The 23,211-nt window shown below is 46.4% G+C and overlaps 1 protein-coding gene across 8 annotated transcripts in view; it reads right to left on the bottom strand.

The window, feature by feature from the left end:
* Nucleotides 1-1,471: 1,471 nt before the first annotated feature.
* The window catches only part of SEZ6L (seizure related 6 homolog like), a 188,854-nt gene continuing 167,114 nt past the window's right edge, over nt 1,472-23,211 (bottom strand). For 2 of the 8 annotated variants that reach the window (XM_072803010.1, XM_072803013.1), the window contains exons 13-17: nt 16,548-16,742; nt 11,250-11,282; nt 9,274-9,388; nt 6,721-6,823; nt 1,472-4,786 (exon numbers count right to left, since the gene is read on the bottom strand). In XM_072803010.1, the coding sequence (XP_072659111.1) occupies nt 4,757-4,786; nt 6,721-6,823; nt 9,274-9,388; nt 11,250-11,282; nt 16,548-16,742 (476 nt within the window). In that variant the 3' untranslated portion in view covers nt 1,472-4,756. The remainder of the gene's footprint in view (nt 4,787-6,720; nt 6,824-9,273; nt 9,389-11,249; nt 11,283-16,547; nt 16,743-23,211) is intronic. The other 6 variants (XM_072803011.1, XM_072803015.1, XM_072803016.1 and 3 more) reach the window with 4 other exon arrangements.

The raw sequence follows: 23,211 nt of genomic DNA, 5'->3' as shown, positions 1-23,211 counted from the left end.
AGTTGAACTGGAAGAATTTGGAGACAGCAATTTTCAGCCACATTTTGGTCAGATTGCCTTCTTTTGGCTCTGTTAGTCTATTCGCCACCAGAATCTTTCTACTTTGGAAAAAAGAAATGTGGAAGCAGCTTTGGAAGTGAGTAGTGGGTAGAAGTTGGAGGAGTTTCGAGTTCCATGCTAGAGAAAGCCTACATTGCCTCCAATAAAATGTGAGTAAAAATACGTATGGTCGATGTCATTCTCATGAGCTCTCAGGCAGAAATGAGGAGCATGTTCTTGGAAACGGAAATAAAGGTGATCTTTCTGTTAAAGTGGCATAGAACTTGGCTGAGCTATGTTCTAGTATTTTATAGGAAGGTAGAAGTTGGGAGCAATGAGATTGATGGTTAGCTGTGGAGATGTCAAGCCCTGCTCCTGTTGGAGGAGTGGCTTGATTCCTCCTGATGTCTTACAGTCAAAATGCAGAAGGAGAAGGAAGGATAGAAGAAGGATTGCTATGCAAACGGGAGTGGGATTTTGAAGATTTGGCAAATTCTCTGTCTATCCATGTTGCAAAGAATGAGAAAGCTTGATCTGAAGAGAACAGTGAAGGGCTGAACAACCAGGCTGATGAAGACTTCACAGGGAAGACTCATGAATTATCCAGCCATCTCTGCAGAAGCCAGGAATACAGATGGGATGAGACCAAACGGGACAGGGAAAATGGGATAGAGTGAAGGAAGGGCTGTGGCAGTTCTTGGATCCTACAGGATCCGCCCACACAGCTACTCAGCCATGGAAGTGCTATTCTTCAAGGAGAAGGAAGAAGGACCCTGGAGCTGATTCAGAGGTCATCACGGCGATCACTCCCACCGCTGGTCCAGGCGCAAGGCTGAATTATCCCTTTTTGGAATGGGGACATCCATCTTGTGCTTGTCCCATCATTGTATGGAAGGACATACTTTATTTAGTCCCATAGCTTCACAGCTAGAGGGGAATTTGCATTGGGGTGACCCATACCTGATTTCCATGATATTTATTCTTTTTTCAAATTTTATTTATTTATTTGAGAAAGAGAGAGAGAGAGAGAGAGAGAGAGAGAGAGAGAGAGAGAGAGAGAGGAGGGGCAGAGGGAGAAGGCTCTCCACAGGCTAGGAGGAGAGCTCTCGCCAGGAGCTAAATGACCAGCACCCTGGTCTTGGACTTCCAACCTCCCACACTATGAGAAATAACCTTCTGTTGTTTAAACCTCACATCTATGGCACTTTGTCGTGGCAGCCCATGATACAGTGTGTCTGATGATGGCAGCTGTCCTGTCTTGTTCCAAACATTGCTCTGATGTTCCCGGAACCACTCCGAAGTTGGCAGCCTGTCTTGTCAATCAAAGTGTCAGCAGGTGCACCCCAACCTAGTCCCCAGACACCAGAAACACCCCTCTCCCCTTGATGCCATCCCAGGAATATCTTTGCAACAAAAACCCCATAGATTTGCCTCTTTTTCATTTGTTTTATTAGCATCAATATATACAAAGTGGAAAATGACTTAACTCCATTATTCTAGCTTAGAAAGTTTGTTTTGCTTTTTATTCTGTTTGGGGATAAAATGAAAATGAAAATGTCCCAGAAGAAAGCCTACCTTTGCGGATGCTAGACAACTCCATAATATCTGACCTGGAATGACGCTCCCCTCCATGACTTCGCAAGGGCATAGGAAAGTCATACCCTTTGGATTTACCCCAAAGAAAGGTCATTTTTAGCCCAAGGCTCATGCTCAGCCTAAATCTACCCCTGTATTTGCCAAGTCACTTCTACTTATACAACCGTCATAATCTTGTAGCCACTTTGCTTCCTGCCAGGCAGTTTCACAGTTTCCAAAGCTATCGGCCTGAGGTTCCGTAGGCTTTCCAGGGAGCTGGCTTCAAAAGATCATATTTAAAGCATGTCTATGGAACTAAGTAAGGATGGTCCTCAAGTTGCGACCAGAATACTTATGTTGGCTAAATAATTCTACTCCTCCCTACCCCCTCCAAAAAAGCAAAAAGATGAGCTCCAAGCTGAAGAGGATCGAGAGTGTGCATTTTTAAAGCACAGAGCGGTAGCTGACAGATACAGCTTATATGAATTAGCATGTAATACACACCATCACATGCATTCTTTGAAGCTCGAAATCTCTGTAAACGTATTTCCCCACTGTTTTAAAAACAAAGAGTGGCTTGTAGGAAGGTTCAGTTGGGTTCTCGAGTTGCTCAAGATTGTATCCTGTTCAAAAATATTTAATCCCAATGGGTTTTAACATTGATCTTATAAAAACAGACACGTATGAGCTGAAATGAGATGCCCGGTATGTTTTTTGGCACTATTATCATGTTTTTACCTTTACATATTACAAATACACATTCAGATATCCTAAAAAGAAAAACAGACACCAATCTGTCTTTTCAATCACACTGTACATTGCCAAGCTCACACGATCCATCTTTAGGCGAAAATAAACTTTTAAAACATGTTATAGGTGCTGTACTACTAAGACAAAACAAAGACATTGGAATCTTAAAAAAAAACAAAACAAAAAACAAAAAACAAAAAAGAAAAAAAACAAAACCAAACAAACCCCAAAACAAAATGCCTTTTCTATCCCTCGAACAGCCAATAAGGATTCTTGGGCTGTGGCCTGGCCACTTTTAGGGAATAGGGTTAGAATAAAGATTTCATATTTTGTCAGTTTTGACGAAAGGCAAATGTTTAGTCTGCACGTAACCATAGCATGTTCTAAAATTAAACATCATTAATTAGAGTTCTTCATTCCACATGACTCGGGGTTAGGGTTAGAATAAGCATCAAATAGAAATAAAAGCAAAGACTGGATTCTGCTTTGAAAAAAAAAGTTATATTATTTGCATTGTTGGACCTTCTCTAAACATGACTTTGCTTACTAATGGTCTGGAACGATTCTCTTCTGGGTTCTTTTTGGTTTTGTTTTGTTTTGCATAAAATGGGGTGGGTTTTGGGTGGCTGGAAAGCAGCCTTCAATTATCTCTTGCTGTGCATCAGGAATGCGTGCCATAAGGATCATATAAACAGGATTCTTTTCTGGCAGAAGGAAAGTATTGGGGCTCAGATCCCTCAAGACTGAAGTCTGAACTTCTGGCCAGGGGGAGGCTCTATGTGTGTCAAAGCCAACTGCCCTACCCTGCTCCAGAGCTGCCTAGACAAGCTACCAAAATATGGACTCCCAGACATTCTCTCCATGGCATGGCTGCCAGAGAGGTCTTTTCTTGTTTGAAAATCAGCCAATGTCAAATAATTCTAGAGAGCCTGGGAGAGTGCCAAAGTGGGATGCAGAAGCACTAACCCTGCCTTCTCTGAGTCACCGGCCATCACTAGGGAGGTGACGGACCCAGGGAGGCAAATTTACTTTATGTGTGCTATTCCTTCCATGTATCCTCAACTCCTGCCTTTTCTTTCTACCTGTATTTAGAGAAGAATGTTCCTGAGAGCCACACACTCACCAGTCCCTCTGGGCTGGAGTGAAAGGACCCTGATAAAATCTGAGGATGCACATGGGATTAAGGAGGTTTATGACTTCCCTTCTGCCCTGAAACTCCTCCTTCTGTTCTCCCTGGGGTTCGAATTGTATGATGAGGACTGTGTAGTGGCTTTAAACCTACCTGTTCCCCACTCCTCTGCCCTTCCATGGTCAGCATGCACGCCAATGTGCAACATCTGGACAGAACTTCAGAGGACAGAAAAGCAGTTTCTTCTCATAGGACCCTCCCTTCTGAAATGCTTGATCGCAAAAATATTCTGACACCTTTTAGTGAAATGGTGCACGTGAGTCTCCCTTATTTTGAGGGCTCAGGTGTTTCAGTGCTCCAGGAAGACAAACCGAGCTCATCTCTGGATTTCAGGGCATGGCACCTCCCCCCCCGCCCAACACCAACCCTTGTAACTACGCAGGTGAAGCTCCCCGTGAGGATCTACTGTCACAGCTTGAGGGTGGCCTTGCTGAACAGAGCGATCAATTCTGGCCCTTGTAGCATCAATTACCTTCCCTTTCATTGTTGATGGCGTGTCAAAGGAAAGAACATTTTATTAACTTGATCCCCTGACTCGGTGTTTTCCCTCACCCTGCACTTCATCTGAGTTCTCCAACCTCTCATCTACACTGAAACATTTTGTGAGTCTGCCAGCATCCAGCGAGGCCAGGGTGGCAGATGAGCAAGCTCCTGGAGGGAGGGAGGGTATGGGGCAAGACCTGCCACAAGCTGAGAGCATTGGAAGAGCAAACCCGGGATTGGTTTTGGAGCAGACCTGTTCAAACTGAAGTCCGACCCAAGTCACTCCATCAAGAAATACCCTTTCCAACCTAATCTTGGGGCTTGGATTTGTCCTAAAAGCACCATGGGCATGGATCCCAAATGCGTGCAATTTGGTGCAGCCATAGCATGGCACGGCTGATGGAGAAACCCAGTTGCTCTTGTTTTTTTTTTTCCCTTTGCTGCCATGTTGGTCATTTTGCAGGTCTTCCACCTGCCCTCAGAAATGAGACGGTCACACGGATTTGGCCACAGCTGCAACACCTCCAACCACACCTATTTTTGATTTTAAATATAATAAATACAGCGAAGAAAACAGCGAATCTTCAATAAAGAGTCTAAAGAAAAGACGGACAACATTCTGGGGTTTCAATCAAATGCCATGTGGTCTCTGGATGAATTTCTCGAGGAGGTTGTAGTTGAGTTCCTATCTGTGAGTTCCCCTCTCAAGCGTAGCTCTCTTTAAATGGAAACTTCATACTCCCTGGTTTCCTGCAAGAGACAGAAGCACAGATGGAGTCAGCCCTTGGGTGGTGGAGCCACAGGCAGAGCGTGGCTTGATAGCCGGTAGTCCCTGTGAGGAGGTGAAGAATGTGGAGAGCAGAGCAGAGTCACCTGGCCAACAACGTGCCAATCCCAGATGTGTGAGTGAGAACGGCCGAGCCAGGGCCATCCCCCAGCTGCAGCTGGCTGAAAACACCACCCCACAGACTTTTGAGCAAATTGCCCCTTGTTGCTATGAGTGACTGAGTTTCAGAATTATTTGTTACTCAGCTTTATCATAGTGCTGGGTAACTGACACATTATACTAATAAGTAGTAATAAGATCTAGTTTCTTAAAACAGGGGGTCATAGGGGAAGGGAGGGAAAAAGAAAATAAGACAAAATCAGAGAGAGAGAGACGAATCATAAGAGACTCTTAGGAAACAAACAGGGGTGCTGGAGGGGAGTTAAGGGGGGATGGGTAACTGGGTGATGGGTATTAAGGAGAGCACTTGATGTACTGAGCACTGGGTACTATATGCAACTGATGAATTACTGAACTCTACATCTGAAACTAATGATACACTGTATGTTAACTAATTGAATTTAAATAAAAGAAGTTAAAAAAGAGATGTAGTTTCTGAAGTGCTCTTTTTTTTTTTTTTTTAATCAGCTTCACCTTCTTTTCAGATTTGGAAACACAGTATACAGAATATAAAATAACATACGATGTCTTCTTAGCGGTGCCATATCTAAAATGACCACGACATGTGGGTGGCAACCACTTCATTTTCTCCAATATTCATCAAGGGTGAATAATATTCTCCAGGCCTCCAAGTTAGAGGAACAGGGAGATATAAGAAGGCAGAGGCTTGGCCCCAGAAGAGGTCATTGTCACATGCTTTAGTGGAGGTCTACTGTTGCTGCTGGGTCAGCACAAGTAAGTAAGCGTATCAATGGTGGATGGGAATGTGGAGGGAAGACTCGAAGGTAGCGCCCCCCTCCCCCGCCCGCTCTCACCTCCTGGTGATTACCTTCTTGCATGATCCCCTTTCCAAAAGTGTGGGGAGGATCCCAAATGTGCTAGGATGTCTTGGCCATGTGTCTTAGTGCCCTGACCAAATTTTTCATGGTCCTTAAACTGATGATTTGTTATAACCATCCCACTGGCATATTTGTTTGAGGTTCAAGGGAGGCGGGTAATAGAATGACTAACGGCATCAGTTTGAATTTGTATCCTGGCTCCAGGCTGTGCTTTAGGCTGCACAGCCTTGGCTGAATCATTTTTTTCGTCTCTCTGACCCTCAGTATCGTCATCAGTCAATCAGCAGTAACTGCAGAACGTATGACGGAGTTGCAGGGATTCAGGGAACTTCTGGGTTTAAGATGCCCAGCTCGTGGTACATTTTCTTGTTATCATTACTCAGCTCTGTCTCCTTTGGAAGACTATAAGCTCATTAATGGCTGGACCAGTCTGTCTGGTTCACGACTGCGTCTCTGGGTAGCTCAACACGAAGTCTGCACCTGAGTGTGTTGGAATGTTACGTGCTGCCGTTCAATACAGAGTGGAGTTCAGTCATCTGGGGGATGCCACCCACTGCCACCAGCCTCTTGGGGGGGGGTGTGGGTTCTGGCCCATATCGGCTGTCTCTCCTTGGGTCTTTCTTTGGTGCAGCCCCTTCTTTCTGTGATCGTTCTGCCCAGAGTGATTGGTCATCCAGGCTTGTCATGGGCAAGCAGAGAGACCTGGGTTCCTCCAGCGGTTACCCCCCCAGCGGTCACGGTGGGGATGGGACAGGACCACTGGCCATGCCTTTCTGCCAGGGGCATTGTGAGCAAGAGGAAAGGAAACTTTCAGTTTTGATGTCAGTGCATTCAGAGCAGACAGAGAGGGAGGCACTGGATGGGCGGGTGGGGGGCATGGAGAAAAGAGACCAACTCACCCCTGTCTCATAAATGGGGTTGTCAAACTCGGTTTCCACGGTGATCTGGCTGTAGGGGTGTGAGTACATCAGAGGCAGGCGGAGGCTGGAGTAATAGCGACATCTGGAGAAGGGAGAGCAAAGGAGAGAGGAGTCACTAGTCCCAGAGCGGGAGACATCATGCAACACCTAAGAGGAACAGCTGGTCGGGGTCCCTTACACAAATGCCAAGGAGCGGTGTGGGAACAGCCTCTCATGGTGAGGATCCACATTGATAAGCTCTGAAATCATGACTGCCCTCAACTTTTAAAAAACTTTTTATTTATTTATCCATGAGAGACACACAGAGAGAGGCAGAGATGCAGGCAGAGGGAGAAGCAGGCTCCCTGAGGGGAGCCCAATGTGGGACTCGATCCCGTGACCCCAGGATCTCCCTGGGCTGCAGGCAGATGCTCAACCACTGAGCCACCCAGGCGTCCCTGCCCTCAACTTCTAACCCAGTCACTGACAACTAAGGCCTCAGTACCTCCCTTACTGGGGAGGAGTGGAGCCCAGCTGGTTTTCACCTGGAAGGTGATTCGAGCCCCTCTTTCATGTAGGGTGACAACGGCAATAATGAGCATTTACTGAGCACCTACTATGTACTGTGTTGCCTCAGAGAAACCTTCTCTGACAACCTATTTAAAAAGTGGTTCTTCTATTACCATACCCTATCTCTCTCCTTCGTTATGCTCTTCAGTGTGTTATATATAATTTGTATATTTCTGGGGCTCCCAGGTGCCTCAGTGGTTGGGCATCTGTCTTTGGCTCAGGTCATGATCCTGTGGTCTTGGGATTGAGTCCTGTATCAGGCTCCCCGCAGAGAGCCTGCTTCTCCCTCTGCCTGTGTCTCTGCCTCTCTCTGTGTGTCTCTCATGAATAAATAAATAAGATCTTTAAAAAAATGTGTATTTCTCCTGTCCCCCTACAATCTTGTGGGCTCCACAAAAAATGGAAAAAATGATATTGGGCAGATGCCTGCCTCAGGACCTTTGCACATACCGTTTATCTGCCTAGAATCCTCCTCTTCCAGGTATTTGCATAAGTTACTTGTTATTGGTTTTAAGTCCTTCCTCAGCTGTCATTTCCAGTGAGGAGTCCTCTTTGAAAGTTGATCACTACCTCTACCCCAGTTCCCTTTTGCTCTCTTCACAGCTTTCTTTTCCCCCTGCATTTACCACCTCCTAATGTACACAGTTAATCCTTGAACAGCACGGGTCTACTTATATTCAGGTGCAGGTTCACTTATATGTGGATATATACTACACTCCTGCAGGTGTATTTTCTCTTCCTCTTGATTTCCTTTTTCTTTTTAAAAAAAGATTTTATTTCTATATTAGAGAGAGAGAGAGAGCACAAGTCGAGGAGGGAGAGGCAGAGAGAGAGGGAGAAGCAGACTTCCCACTGAGCAGGGAGCCTGATGTGGGACTCAATCCCAGGACCCCAGGATCATGACTTGAGCTGAAGGCAGACAATTAACCAACTGAGCTACTCAGGCGCTCCCCCCCTTATGATTTTCTTAATAACAATCACTTTTCTTTAGCTTACTTCATTGTAAGAATATGGTATTGGGGTGCCTAGGTGGCTCAATCAGTTGAGTGTCTGACTCTTAATTTCGGCTCAGGTCATGATCTCAGGGTGTGGGGAGTCCGTGCTGGGCATGGGGCCTGCTGGGAATTCTCTCTCTCTCCCTCTGCCCCCATCCCCCCATGCTCACACTCTCTCTTGCTCTCAAAAAAAATATGGTATATAATACATGTAACACAAAAAATATATGTTAACTGACTGTTGATGTTATCGGTAAGCCTTTTGTCAATGGTAGGCTCTTGGTAGTGAAGTTTTCAGGGAGTCAAAAGTTAAATATGCAGATTTTCAACTCACTTGGTGTCTGTGCCCCTAACTCTTGTGTTGTTCAGGGATCAACTGTTACTTTTTGAATGTACTTTACTTGTCTATCTTCTTCCCATTAGAACCTGGGCCCCACATACCAATGATCTCCTTCTGCTTTGTTCACAGTGATGTTCCTAGAAACGTCCCCCCCAAAAAAACCTTCCCAGCACATAGTAGGTGTTCAATAATTGTGAATTTGAATGAATTAGTGAATATCCTAGCCATGGCTTACTATTTTCCTTCCTTACTGCTGGCAAGTTCCAGGATCCTCAACAGGCAGGACAATGTCCGGTATGTGTTAGATGGTCCACACTTTTGTGGAGTAAGTGAATGAATGAATGAATGAGTGAATGGAATCAATGTCAGTGTGTGCCTGGCAATGCAAAATGCTGTCTGTCCCACTAAACCACAGCTCCTTGAGCTCAGGGGTAGGGCCTGCTTATCTGCTGCTGCATCCTCAGCCCTCCTGCCTCGGAGGGGTGGGCGGTGCTCAGTAGGAGTATTTCTCCCAGAGCTGAGTTGAATCACATCATCTACAGGCACACCAATGCCACCAGCCCCAAGCTACAGATGGAGAGCCTGTCTCCCAGTGCACTGGCCATTGAGTGGATGGCAGCCCCCCACCCCTGCCCGGAAGCCCCCTACCTGGTGATATAAATGTAGGCTCCTCCCAGCAGTAAGGAGATGATGAGGACTGGGATGAAGATAGCCAGTGCCATATTTCCTCCTTCCAGCGATGTCTCTGCTGCCGCTTCTGCTACTGAACACAGAAGCCAGTGAAGCCCTCAGAGTCTCATGCCCTCAGGCCGCCTAGGTACCTGGCTCCCAGGTGAGCACCTGCCTTTCCAGTTCTGCACTCATCAAAGAGCTGGTTGGCATCAAAAGCCTTAGCTGTTGGGCAACCATCCCCAGAGGGGAGAAGAGGCAGAGAGTAGAGCAAATGGGACGGTTCTTTGCAGCGAAGCCCAGATCCATCCTTGGGTGGGGTGGTCATGGGCTACCAAGAATTACTCTTTGAACTCCTGGTGATACCATGCCCATTTGAGGGGGGTGTGGCTGCAGTTGAAATCTGGTTAAAATCCAATTCAAGGAGAGACTTGGAGAAAATGTCATATGTACTAACTGGAGAAGGCACATTTGTTCGATATTCCATGGGTAAGAGGGAGCTTGTTGCACCCAGACTGGCAGGTGCCTCCCAGAGCAGCTCTATCAGACCCTCCAGGAGAGGATGCTGCACCCCCCAATGACACCCCAACTCTGAAGACCCAGTTTTGATTCTCAGAGGCTATGGTCGCACCATCTTGGCTTCGCCCAGATCCTCCCACTGCCTCCCATTGGTTTGTGGAAATTGTAAGAACTATAATAGCTGTTGGGGGGTTCTGGAGGCATCTTCCCGGCGCAGCTTGAAGGGAGACCCTGCATCTCCTCCAGACATTCCTACTCAGGTTTTCTCTGCCATTTCTCCATGGCCACGGCCAGCAGAGCTCGGCTGTACGCCAATCTATAATCCATTAACTGCCACTCTATGGAGTCTGAAAAAATCGATGCTAACCCATGGCAAATGCATGAGCACAAAACATTACGCTGGCACTCATAATCTCTGAGCAACCTAGGCCTTTGAGACATTCTCATGGTTCATTGGTCTCCAAAAGGCAGCAAAGGGATGGCCTGAATAGACGCTAATGCCACGAAATGCCCCCTCTTTTCCCTGCAGAGTCGCTAATACACGCTCCTCCTCTGCGCTTACACTTGAGCCCTGGCTCTGCCTGTTGGTATTAAAATGTCATCGGTTGCAAAGGAGAGCAGCTAATGACACGTAATTCGCATAGCCCCACATTCAGAGTGAATGATTTATTGTCAGAAAGCTAAGTGACTCCAAAAATAATAATAAAAACTGCTTCATTGGTTATAACTTTTTAAAAATAAAAATGAAACAAAAATACATAAATATTTCATGACACCACAGCCTGGGCGAGTGGTTTGGTACCAAAGTGAATGGAGGTTATACAGAATGCGGAGTGTTTTATGTAGGGAAGGGGTGGCAAGGAAAAGGAAACACAAAATAAAAACCGAAACAAAATCCTGGCCAGCTTTTACTGTCTGTTCCCCATAAATAATTATCACCTGGGAGTTCCTAATAGGAGGAGAACAGAAAGCAAGGAGGATACAGGGACAGGTATTTGGGGAAAGAGAAAGACCAAGGAAGAAATGGACCACAGAGCATCCCCCCCGGCAGAACTCTCCCCCGTGAAGCCAGGGGGGTGCTCGGCATGGAAGGTGAGGCATCGCTAGACTTACTTTCTCCAAACAACACCACGTGGGTGAAAATTGGTGTAGTGGGGTTGTGCCTTTCTCAGGCATGTGCACCCTCAGATTTTTTTTTTTTTACCCCAAGAACAGAACGGCTGGAAAATCTCTTTCAGGTCATAGTTAGGACCCTAGGTTACAAATTCAGTGGTTTGTTCCTTTTAAAATGTTTTATTTTGAAATTATCTTCGGTAGTGAGAAGACGGAATTTCTGCTTATTTTTTTAGCACCTGGAGAAGGACATGCAAGGACCTGCCCTTGTTTTCTGCTATTAGCTTGATTTATTGGATTTTTTTTTTCATTACGGAACTCACCTTCTAATGCGTGTTCAAAGCTGTCTTGATTAACTGAAAGGGAAATTGGAAGCATTGGTTAATGTCGAGTGAATCCACTCTGCATGAAATGGAGCCAAAAAATTAGGAGCAAAAGCCTGTGCTACGTTTTGCTGAAGTTAGTGCTCGGCTTTGATTTATCTTGGGTTCCTGGAATTAGTGGGAGTGCCTGGACATATTCCTTTCCTAGGTTCCTGAGAGATCATGACATAGATAGGAAAGAAACAAGGACAGCAATAGTCACTGTGATTAATTACTGAACACTCACCATATGTCAGATACTGTGCCAAGAGCTTTATGTATGTATTTGCTCATTTACTCCCACAACAATCTCACTAGGTAGATACTATCATCATCCCCATTTTACAGACAAACAAACAGGGGTTCAGAGAAGTGAAGCAACTTCTCTGACCTCACACAACTTCTGAGGGACGAAGGCAGCTCTAAACCCAGACTGCTCGACTTTCTCCAGACTCTGCTCTTAATTACGTAGTTCTGCTCGTTTTCATTGTTCTCTATGTAGGACAAAAGTTGATGAACAGTGAGGCTCACGATAAAGCCCCAAATTCAAAATCCAGCCAGAGCTGAAACTGTTTTCCTGCTTTGGAACATGTGTTTATATGAACCTTTCTGGTTTCACTTCTATTCTGTATTTAATTTGACTATTATTTGTATTCCCTGTATAACAATTTCCATTCCTGCCACAGACTAGAACTCTCTGGAAGTCATTCACTTCCTCATATTCCCTATAAAACGTCTCTGGAAGTTCAAGATGATGGGACTGGCATTTCCAGGCTTTGGCACCAAAGACAACATGGTAGCTGAGCACAAAAATATACCCACACGGATGGGTTTCAAAGATGCAAAACCTCAGATGCTTAGACAGACTGCATTATAAGGGGGTGGCAGGGGACAGCCACCAAAGGCCCAGCTGTATTCATGTCCTAATACTAAGACTTCCTAATTTGTGCCTCGGTCAACGTCATTCTTTGACATTGGTCATCAACATGTGATGCCAAAAGAATGAGTTGAAAAGCTAGGTTTCTAACTAACTAAACCACAGATTATCTCTGGAGCTAGGGCATCAGGAAAATGGAGAGATTGAGACAGATACTTCCCACCTAGATATGAGCGGGACTTTGGTTGCGTGTCTGGGAGTGTGTGAACTCCTGCTAAATCTTGGAGCCAGAAGAGAGCCTTGAAACTTGTGTCCCTTGGAGTGTGGTCAGTAGCGCCCTGGTGCACATGCTAAAATGCAGCCTCCCGGGCCCTGTCTTTTATTTCACACAAAGAGAAACCAAGATCAGGGAGGGAAGGTAGCTCGTCCACGGTCATGCAGGTGGTCCACAGCCCGGCAGGCTGAAGCCTGGGGTCGCTGAGTCCCAGTCAGGTGTCCTTACATTGGAGCTTGGTCACTTTGCCAACTCCAGACCACAAAGCCATGCACCCTATTTTTTTTTTTGGAAGAGTAAGTGATTTGTCATTTCCTTACAAAGTGATGGGGTCTCAGGACTAGCAGTGGAAGGAAGAGGAAGATGAAAGCATCCCCCAAGATCCCTTCCTGCCAGAAACTCTATCATGCCTGAGGAAGAAAGTGAGGGGCAGAGAGCCACTCACTTGCTGGAGCTTCAAGGGCTCTCCTATCTTAGAACATAGAAGTTTCAGGGATGCGATACTGAGCATCTTTGATCCTTGTCTCATGTGTATTTTCGGATGGCAGTTCGGATGGCATCGGATTGGCAACATCAAAAAAAATTGATAACATCTAGCACTGGCAAGGATGTGGGGGTTAAAGGACATTATCACACATTATTGGGGCAGTTGGAGCATGAATCCCTACAGTTGTGGAAAAGAATCTGGCGAAGTCCACACGAACTCAGCATCCACAGATCTTTGTCCACACCATCAATCCCACTTGGAGGAATCAGTCCTATCTGATGAGAAACGTCAGCACCCAAAGATTCACGGGCAAGGAGATTTCTGGGAGGAACTGAGACAAAACAAGCAAGAAATCGGAAAAGAGCCAGTAGATCCATCCACAGAGGAAGGACCGGATGCATGAGGCTGTGGAATGCCGGGCGGCAATTAATAAGATAAGGCTGAGCTCCATTTTTTTCTTCTTTCCAACTTGACAGATGGGTTGTGATAAATGGGGAAAAGCGAAACACAGAATATGTCTGGTATGAGGCGTTTGTACTTGGCAGCAAACAAACACATCCCACCCCCTCTTTGCAGCCTTGTCTACTCGTGGCAGTCCACTCACGGTGATCAGTACCGGCTTCCCGGGAGGAATGGAAATGATGGAGAATGGAAGGAAAAAGCCCCCAGTGCCTCCTTGGCAACTCTGGGTCCCTCTACTTTTGCATGAGACACCTTTCGCAGCTAATCCAAAAAGGAATAGAAACAATCAGGGAGCAGATCGTGCATAGAAGTAAAAAATGGCCCTTCCATGGTATCCTTACTTAGATTTCTTTTTTTTTTAATTTTATTTATCCATGAGAGACACAGAGAGAGGCAGAGACACAGGCAGAGGGAGCAGCAGGCTCCCTGCAGGGAGCCCAATGTGGGACTCGATCCCAGGACTCCAGGATCATGCCCTGGGTCAAAGGCAGATACTCAACCACTGAGCCACCCAGGTGTCCCCTTACTTAGATTTCTTAAAAACAAACCCTACCAATTTCCCTCCATGCAGAACACTTACCCACAACATCAGATCAACTTCTATTAACATCCATGTAGCAGTTAGAATGCTTACAGGGAATCTTTCCCCGGGGAAAACATCCCAATGTTTGAACCCTACAAAGCAGATTTCCTGTGCTATCAAAAAAAAAAATTCAAACACAGGGCTGGACTTTGTCAAAAACTATGGCAACGAAGAGGAAGATGGCAGTTGTCTTAAATCTCAGTTGGCAATTTCTTATTTTTCTCTGCATTTCAACAGGATCCCTTGTCCTCTTATTAAGAACTACTTCTATATGGTCTTTGACCTCACAGGACGGGTCACTGCTTGATTGGAGGTGAGAATACACAGCACTTCTATGCCAGTGTTTCCCGCACTTGCCTGATGCTAAGACTCACTGCTGGTGCCAGTGACATCGGTCCCCTGGCACCTGCCCTAGACCTCGTGAACAGCATCTGCCCTCCAGGGGTCCAGACACCTGTTTGTATTTATACCCTACATTTGGAAACCACTGCCGTAAGTGGTTCTCAAATTTAAAGTGCATTTGAGCAACCCAGGGCTTGTTAAACTGCTGATTTCAGGGTTCTACTCCTGAATCAGTGCTCCTAATTTTATAGATCTGGGGTAGTAGATTCAAGAATGTGTTTCAAATAAACAGTCTGGGTGATTCTAATTCTGAAGTGACTGGCAGGTTGGAGGCTACCAGCCTAAACAGCTCTGCAGTCTACCCTGCAGGCAGCCCGCTGGGGAAGAGGCAGGGAATTTACAATCAGGAGATGTGGGTTCAAATCCTAGATTTGTCGTGTAACAGCTGTGTGGCTCTGGGAAAGTCACTTAACTTCTCTGAGCCTCTCCTTTTGTAACTGTAAAATGGGTAAGATGCCTTATCTATCTTAAAGTGTGGTCCTGAAGTTTAAGTGAGACAATTCAGGGAAAAAATACATTTAAAAAACGGAGGTAAATTTCACATAATATAAAATTAACCATTTGGTGGCATTTAGTACATTCACGATGTTGGAAAAAATACATTTAAAAAACGGAGGTAAATTTCACATAATATAAAATTAACCATTTGGTGGCATTTAGTACGTTCACGATGTGGTGGCATTTAGCCATCACTTCTATCTAGTTCCAGAACATTTTCATCACCCCTAAGAGGAAACCTTGTACCAACAAAGTAGTTACTTGTTTTTCCCCTGGCCCTATGATAGCCACCAATCTGCTTCTTGTCTCTATGGGTTTACTGGTTTGGGATATCTCATATAAATGGAATCATAGGATATGTGATCTGGCTTCTTTCCCATAGCGTTATGTTTTTTTTTTTTTAAGATGTAAAAAATTTGTTAATGAGACACACACAGAGAGAGAGAGAGAGAGAGAGAGAGGCAGAGACATAGGCAGAGGGAGAAGCAGGCTTCATGCAGGGACCCCTACGCGGGACTCGATCCCGGGACAGATCATGCTCTGGGCCGAAGGCAGGCACTTGACCGCTGAGCCACCCAGGCGTCCCAGCGTTATGTTTTCAAGGTCCATTCAGGCTGTGGCAGGTGTCCACACTCTGTTCCTTTTCAGAGCTGAATAATATTCCCGTGTGGTTACGCTACATTTTATTTATCCATCCCCCAGTTGTTGGACATTTGGATAGTTCCCACCTTTTGTGAGCAACGCTGCTATGAATATTCATGCACAAGTGCTGGTGTGAATACTTGTTTGCAATTATTTTGCGCATCTACCTAGGAGTAGAAGTGCTGGTCGGAGAGCATTTGTAAGGCTTAATGCTGATGTTCATGATAAAGCATTTGGGGAATCCATTGAAGTTATGGGTTCCCAGGTAGAAATGTAAAACTCCATGATGCCTCTGTCCCTGCTGGGGAGAGAATTCAGAGCTTTCTGACTCTTTCTCAAAGGGGATTAATGCCATAAAAGGTTCGATGCCTAAAGCATCAACTGCATTTAGGATATTGTTATTAATCGCACACTTCAAAGACCCAGATAAATGGATCCAAATCTCACTGGGTATGTCAAAACTTAATTTCAATGATGAGTGTCTCACTGATTCTAAAATACATTTTCCCTCTTTACCATCTCCCAGATGGGAGGGGGAAGAGGTCTTGCAACCGATGGCGTGTTAACCCGCTGTCAGCAGGTGGCGCTCACACTGCCTGTGTGCGAGCCATCCTCCAGCGCCCCATCTTCAGTGTCTGGAGAGGCTGTGAGCAGCTGGAGAGGCCACCCCAGAGGCAACAGGGGAGCAGTCGTAACCCTTGGGAACCAGGTAGTTGTGAAAACGGGGTGCAGGAGGGGCGGGATGTTTAAGCCATGTAGCTGTACCAGGAGTCAAAAGCAGAATGGCTCTCCATGACAAAACTCTAAGCTTGAAACACAGCTTTTAGTAAGTAAAAATAAAAATACTAAGCCAGGAGAAGGCATTGTGCCATTGCTTAATTGGCAGCAGTTTTTTTTTTTTTTTTTTGGTCTTTCTTAGCGGTGCAGAAAATAATGGCAGTATCTTAGATTTAATGAGAATAGTAACAAGAAGCCAGGCCTGACATCCATCTCTTGGTCCCTCCACCCCCAGGGTCACGGACAGGTTTCTTTACCTTTACAAACGGGCAGTGGCCCGTTCCAGTGGGATGGCTGTCCCAGGATGCATCGGATGGTCACTTCGCCCATGAGCTCAAAGCCTTCGTAGCACATGAAGGTGAGGGACTCTCCTGGCAGGTAGAGCCGCTTGTACAGGATCTGGTACCCGTTTTCAGGTAAGCCGGGGTTGTCGCATGCCAGGGACTCCTCCGCTGAAATGCAAGCCCAGAACAGCTCTGATGAGATCATGCAAATCTTGGGGGACTCCCACTCCCAGCCTGTCTGATCTGGCTTTGGCCAGCCTCGCCAGTACCATCTGTGTTCCCCTCACCTCCAGCGGTTTCCCATTCCTCAGACTCACCTCCCTGTCTCCCACCTATGGGTGCACATTACACATGGGTACAGTTGAATGTCCTGGGCTATGGAATCTGGGTTCAAATCTAGGTTATACTACATACTCGCTGTGTGGCCTCCAGCAAGGGCCACAACCTCTCTGAGCCTTGATTTTCCTCATCACTAAAATGGGAATAATAGTAGTATCTTTGTCCTGGGGCTTTGGAAGATGAAATTAGATCCTGAGTGTAAAGTGTTTAGCATGTTCTTGGCAGGTCATGGCAGTGTTGTTAAATTATGAAATGTTCCTCTTGCTCCTCAACTTACACCTTACCTGCCCACCTGGCCTGGACAAGTCTGGTCTTTCAATACTCAGTCCTTATTCCTCCACCTCCAAGGAGTTTTCCCAGGTGCCCTCCATCCCTCATAGAGTCACTCATCTTCCTAGTTCTTCCTTCACCCCAGCACTAACCACGCTGTATTGTATTGAGTTATTTAATATCTGTTTTCCTCATGGGAGATGAATCTGTTAGGGTGTGCTTGAAGCCCAGGGTCTGCTCTGCAGTAGGACTATCATACACGATCCTAAATTATACAGTAGGAGCATCATAAAAGACATCTGGCAGCTTAAGACATACTGGAGAGTTGAGCCCATTTCCGGTTTAGCCTATTCCAGGCTCTGGACCCCATCTTTCCCGCCTGTTACATAACTGGATTGGACCAAGACCCCATCCTTAGCTGAAATGTGGCTGGGCGATGACATTCCCACTCCAAGGAGGTACCCAGACTTTGAAATAAGATCATCTAAGGCAGGTTCTCTCAACCTAGACGCTCCTGGCTTTTTGGGCCGGGTAATTCCTTGTGGTGGAGTCATCCGGTGCCTTGTAAGATGTTGAACCACATCCCTGGCCTCTATCCACTCGATGCCAGTGGCACCTGTCAGCTCTTGTGGGACAACCGAACATGCCTCCAGGAATTGCCATTGGCAAGTGTCTCCTGGGGAGCAGAGTCACCCCTGGCTGAGAACCACGGATCTCAGCTTTTAAACAATTCTGGTTGTAATCCTTGTGAAGTCATCCTGTTCTTCCTCGGGAATACAACTGAGTTGGACTGGAGGTCTTAGTAACAATCGCAAATCTACCCTCATTTCCATTTTCTTTTTTTTTAAAAATATTTTATTTATTTATCTATGAGAGACACAGAGAGATGCAGAGAGAGAGGCAGAGACACAGGCAGAGGGAGAAGCAGGCTCCATGCAGGGAGCCTGACGTGGGACTCGATCCCAGGTCTCCAGGATCACGCCCCGGGCCGAAGGCAGCACCAAACCTCTAGGCCACCGGGGCTGCCCCTCATTTCCATTTTCCTCCCCAGGTCTCCCCTCTCCTTAACTATAGGGGGAAAATATTTTTGGAGCACATTTGAACAAAGTGTCAACATCAGGTTCCCCAGTTTATTGCTGTGAATGGTTTGTAAGATGCCCCATAAGTAGTGAAGCCTGAAACCGTGTGGTCATTAGCAACCAGTGTTATTTGAGCACTTACTGTATGCCACACACATGGTTATGAGCTTCTGTATTTATGGTCGCCACGGTCATCTTTTTTGATGAGGACGCTGGTTTGTCCCAAGTCACCCAGCTGGCAAGTGGCAGAGCTGAGATGCAAATACGGACCCCCTGGGTTTGAAGTCCGGTGCAGTTAATGTCTGTGGTAGTGGAGGCGGGGGCGGGGGGCCAAATCCCCTGGGCTGTGATGAATTCCTCTGAGCTATTGCTTTCTCAGAGACAGGAATTTCTAAATGAGGATGGGGCACCATGGGAGCCAAGGTGAGGCCGCTGGGGACGACACATCAGGCCACAGTCTGGCCATGTGGGCTCTGCCCCTGTCAGGAAATCTCCTATTAGTGGTGTTCTGAGGGCAGGGCTGCGATGAACCAGGGCCTCCTGGGGAATCCCTAAGGACCTCCCTGGGGAGTCACCCTTAAACCCTTCCTGAATTTGTAGGCTTTTCATCACTTTTGGTGGTGCAGTTTATGTCTCCTGGATGGGAGCCTCAGGAGTCAGGTACTACTTTTGTCACCATCAAAGAAGAGAAGTTGCAACAAATACCCCATTAGTACTGCCAACAATATCAATGACAGTAATAGTAGCAAGTACTGTGGTTTCTTGAGCCTGCTGGGCCTGAGGGCTGCAAAAACCCATTGGATACAATCCTGGCAAGGGAGTTATGTATTCAGTTCTATGAACAGATAGGGATCACTTCAATAAGCTGCCACAAGTGTTGTGATCGATGCAACTATAGGAGCCGTGGGAGCTTACAGGAAGAGAAACATGACCTAGCCTAGACAGTCAGGGAGGCCTTCCTAGAGGAGGTGACGCTGGGGATTCATTGTTATTTGCTTCACAGACCTGCCTTTCCTCCTCCCATCTCCAACAGACCCCAGGCTCCATGAGAATGTGGATTATGTCTGCTAATACACTGCTGTATTTTTAGGGCTTTGCACCACAGTTTCCAAACCATGTACCGAGGCACCCCGGGGTGCCACCATAAACAGCAGCCCGGTGAGATTTTTCAAAAATTTGAGGAGACAAAGGAACATCTCTCAGACCCATGTGAATGGTTCTCACATTAGACAGAACTACATTCCTTTTGATGATGCCCCAGCTTTGCAAAGCTGGGTTTTCTGCTAAAAAGAAAGAGCTCTGATAAAATCAATTGGAACAGAATGAAGGTGGCAGAGTCCAGTCTGATGCTGAAATCTGAGAAATTTGGCAGAGAGGCCAAGAGGCACCCACACCCCTGTAGCTGCGATTCTAGTTACTTAAGAATGCAATGAAAATCATGGGGTGTCTGGGGAGCTCACTTGGTTGAGTCATCCAACTCTTGATTTCAGCTCAGGTCATGGTCTCAGGGTTGTGGGATCGAGCCCCACATCGGGGTCCCCGCTCAGTGTAAAGTCTGCTTGAGATTCTCTCCCTTTGCTCCTCCCCCTGCTCTCTCTCCTCTCTCTTTCTCTAAAATAAATACAATCTTTAAAACATGCAATAAAAAATAAAATCTTATAGTATGTGCACTACTTTTTCAGATGGCTACTAAGTCGTCAGGATATAGTTCCTTGTTAAGTTGTTTGGATATAACTACTTAACGAATGGGACTGTTACGTATTTTGGCCTAGGATATTTACCAAATAAATTCCTGAGATGCCAAGGGTACTGTGAGTTGAGAAAGTTTGGGCATGCCTGTGCCTGCATTTGGAAGCATTTTTTGAATAATTGAATGAGTTACTTCCAAATGCCCTGCTTGGTAGGAAGTATCATTTCTTTTTCACAGCTGAGGGCTTTGAAGCCCAGAGAGGGCAAGCTACTCACCCAAGGTCACCCCGCAGAGCTGGGGGTGTATGTCTGGCTGTGAATTCCAGACACTTCCTTCTATCTATGCTTGACCTGTCAGTTCTTGAAGGAGTGAAAAGACATGGTTGTGAGTCCCAGCTGGACCAAACTCTGGCCTTGAGGAAGACACTGGGAACAGAAGTTGGAGACATCCAGAGCTTTTACAGCTGGCTCTGTCTGCTTCATGAGCTTGTGGGTGGAAGATCTTTGTCAGGAGTAAAGCACTGGAGCTTTGCTCAGAAGCTGGGACTGCAGAGGGTGAGGTAGGAAAACACTGCTGTTGGGCTTAGTCTGGCTTCCGTCGGAATCCTGGGTTCTCCCCTTCCCTGCTGTGTAGCCTCAGGAAAGCTGCTCACCCTCTCTGGGCTTCCTTTGCCTGCTTTTATGTGGACACAGGTGCCACCCATACAATTTCAAGAGTGTTAAATGCACTAATGCTGGGGAAGGACTTGGGATGCTGACAGTGGGGCTGTAACCCTTGTTCAGCAGAGGAAACACTGGAAAGTTGTGGATGCCTAACAAACTCATCCTTAAAAACACCCTCAGAACCCGAATACAACCTGTCTCTCTCTCTGACACCCCCCCCACCCCACTCCTGCTGTCAGAACTGACCATCCTCTTGCCTCCCATCTCCTGCCAGTCTCGCTTGCCTGTAATGAGGCTGGAAGCACATGCCGGGTTCCTCTTTGGGCTTCTGGGAGGATCGCATGTCTCCTGACACCCAGCCTGGCTCGTGACTCATTAGCGCGGGTGTCAGGGAAGCCGTCACAACTGAGATTCCAGGGTACGGCAGCCCCGGAGGGAGGGAGGCTTGTGTCTCTGAAGCCCAGCAACCAGCACAGCCCAGAGGGTCTTTGGAGGCTGTGCCTCATTAGCGAAGTGACTTTTCTTTCTTTTTTTTCTTTCTTTTAAATGATATCTCCACCTTTCAGTACTTTTCAATAAGCTTTTATTTTTAGCTTCTCATCTCTGGGTCTCTGCAGCTTGACTGGCTTAGGCAGCTTCTGATCGCCCTTACCGTCACCAGCAGGGAATGGGAACCGCACTGGTGTTCTGGGCTGACTTAGCAGAGTGTACCTGACCGGGAGGCTTTGAACAACAGAAATGCACTGTCTCACAGCTCTGGAGCCTAGAAGTCCCAGGTCAGGGTGGCTTTCAAGGGCCACACTCCCTCCGAATTCTGGGAAGGAAGGATCTGTCCTTGTTTCCTTCCTTCTAGCTTCCAATGGTGGTAGCTGGCAATTCTTGGTGTTCCTGGACTTGCAAGCACAGACCCAGGTATGCCCCCGGGTCTCTGTGTTCAAATTTCCCTCTTATGACGACACTGGTCACTGCGTTGGTGCCCATCCTAACCCTGTAGGACCTTACCTTAATTTGATTACTGCAAAGCCCCTAGTTCCAGAAAAGGTCCCAGTTATAGTACTGAGTTTGGGACTTCAATATCTTTTGGGAGACACAATCCTCCCCATAATCCACTGTGAACTCAGACCAAAGGTCTGGGGACTGGGAGGGGATATGCTTGTGGTGAGGGGTTAGGGCCATAGGCTGCAATTTCATTGGGACAACCCTATAGGGGCTTGTCCCCTGCCACCTACAGTGAAATATGTCTGGGCAAGGCTGGTGGCCCTGGACTCCAAGACTGGAATCCCAGCTCTGCTCATGGAAAAGTGTTGTGACCTTAATCACATGTCCCTGTGAGTCTCAGCTGCTTTTATACACACTCCTATACATGCACACACACATATTCACACCTATACATTCACACACACATATAATGTGTTTAGCAGTGTGTTTTAGACATTCAATAAACAATAACTACTGTTATCTATTTTCCCCTCTGAGCTTTGGTTTTCTTTTTTTTTTTTTAAGATTTTATTTATTTATTCATGATAGTCACAGAGAGAGAGAGAGAGAGAGGCAGAGACACAGGCAGAGGGAGAAGCAGGCTCCATGCACTGGGAGCCTGATGTGGGATTCGATACCAAGTCTCCAGGATCGCGCCCTGGGCCAAAGGCAGGCGCCAAACCGCTGCGCCACCCAGGGATCCCTGAGCTTTGGTTTTCTTAGTACATTTGCACGCACACACATAGATACATACACGCCACCCACACATGCACAATACATTCACGAAAGCATATAATGTGCTTACTATGATGTCTTACACAATCATTAACTAATAATCACTATTAGCTGTAAAAGGGAGCAGATGTGTCTTATGTCTGAATTACCCATCAACTGTACAGTATTTTACCTCCGAGATGCCCTTAGCTCTGAAATTCTAGGATCCTGCTAAAGAGGTGGATGGGGACCCAGGGTGTGAGGTCCAAGATTCCTTGTTCCATGTGAATGCAGAATAAAAATGTCCCCCTTTTCCATGCAGAAGACTTTAATTTTAGTTTTGATGTAGCCCTACTGGCAGCTCGAGCTGGCTATAGCCTTCATGGCGCTGCTCAAAACACACTCAGACAAAATATTAGCGCAGCTGACAGTTTCTCGAATCCACATACTGCGTGAGGCTTTGCTCCTTCTGTGTTACCTCCTGTTTTCTCTAAGCAATGGTTCTGATCCCTCGCTGCACATTGGAACCCCTGGGTGGGGGCTTTGACAAACCTCACTGCTCGTGCTCCGCCCCAGACCAGGAGCACCAGAATCTCTGGAGTCTTAAAACTTCCCTGGTGATTTCATGAGCAATCAGTCAGGCTGAGCCCCCTGGACTACGGCTCTCTGCCCTCTCTCCTTGGCAAGAAGAGTAATTCCTCCCTTGTCAGAATGACTTTGGAAGCCTTTCTTTGATTCTTTATGATTAAGAAATCCCTAAAATCTTTTCTTAATCAAATATTTGCTTTAGGGGCTTCACATAGATAAAACTAAAGTTTAAATCGGTTTAAATACACCGATTTCATGTCCAGTGGATGGCTTGATTTTCTGCAGAGTCAGACAGGTCCACTATTAACACCAATGAT

Source organism: Canis lupus, chromosome 27 (genome assembly GCF_048164855.1).
Source record: "Canis lupus baileyi chromosome 27, mCanLup2.hap1, whole genome shotgun sequence".
NCBI lineage: Eukaryota > Metazoa > Chordata > Mammalia > Carnivora > Canidae > Canis > Canis lupus.
Note: the sequence above shows the minus strand (reverse complement) of the source record. Positions and strands in the feature narration are given on the sequence as shown.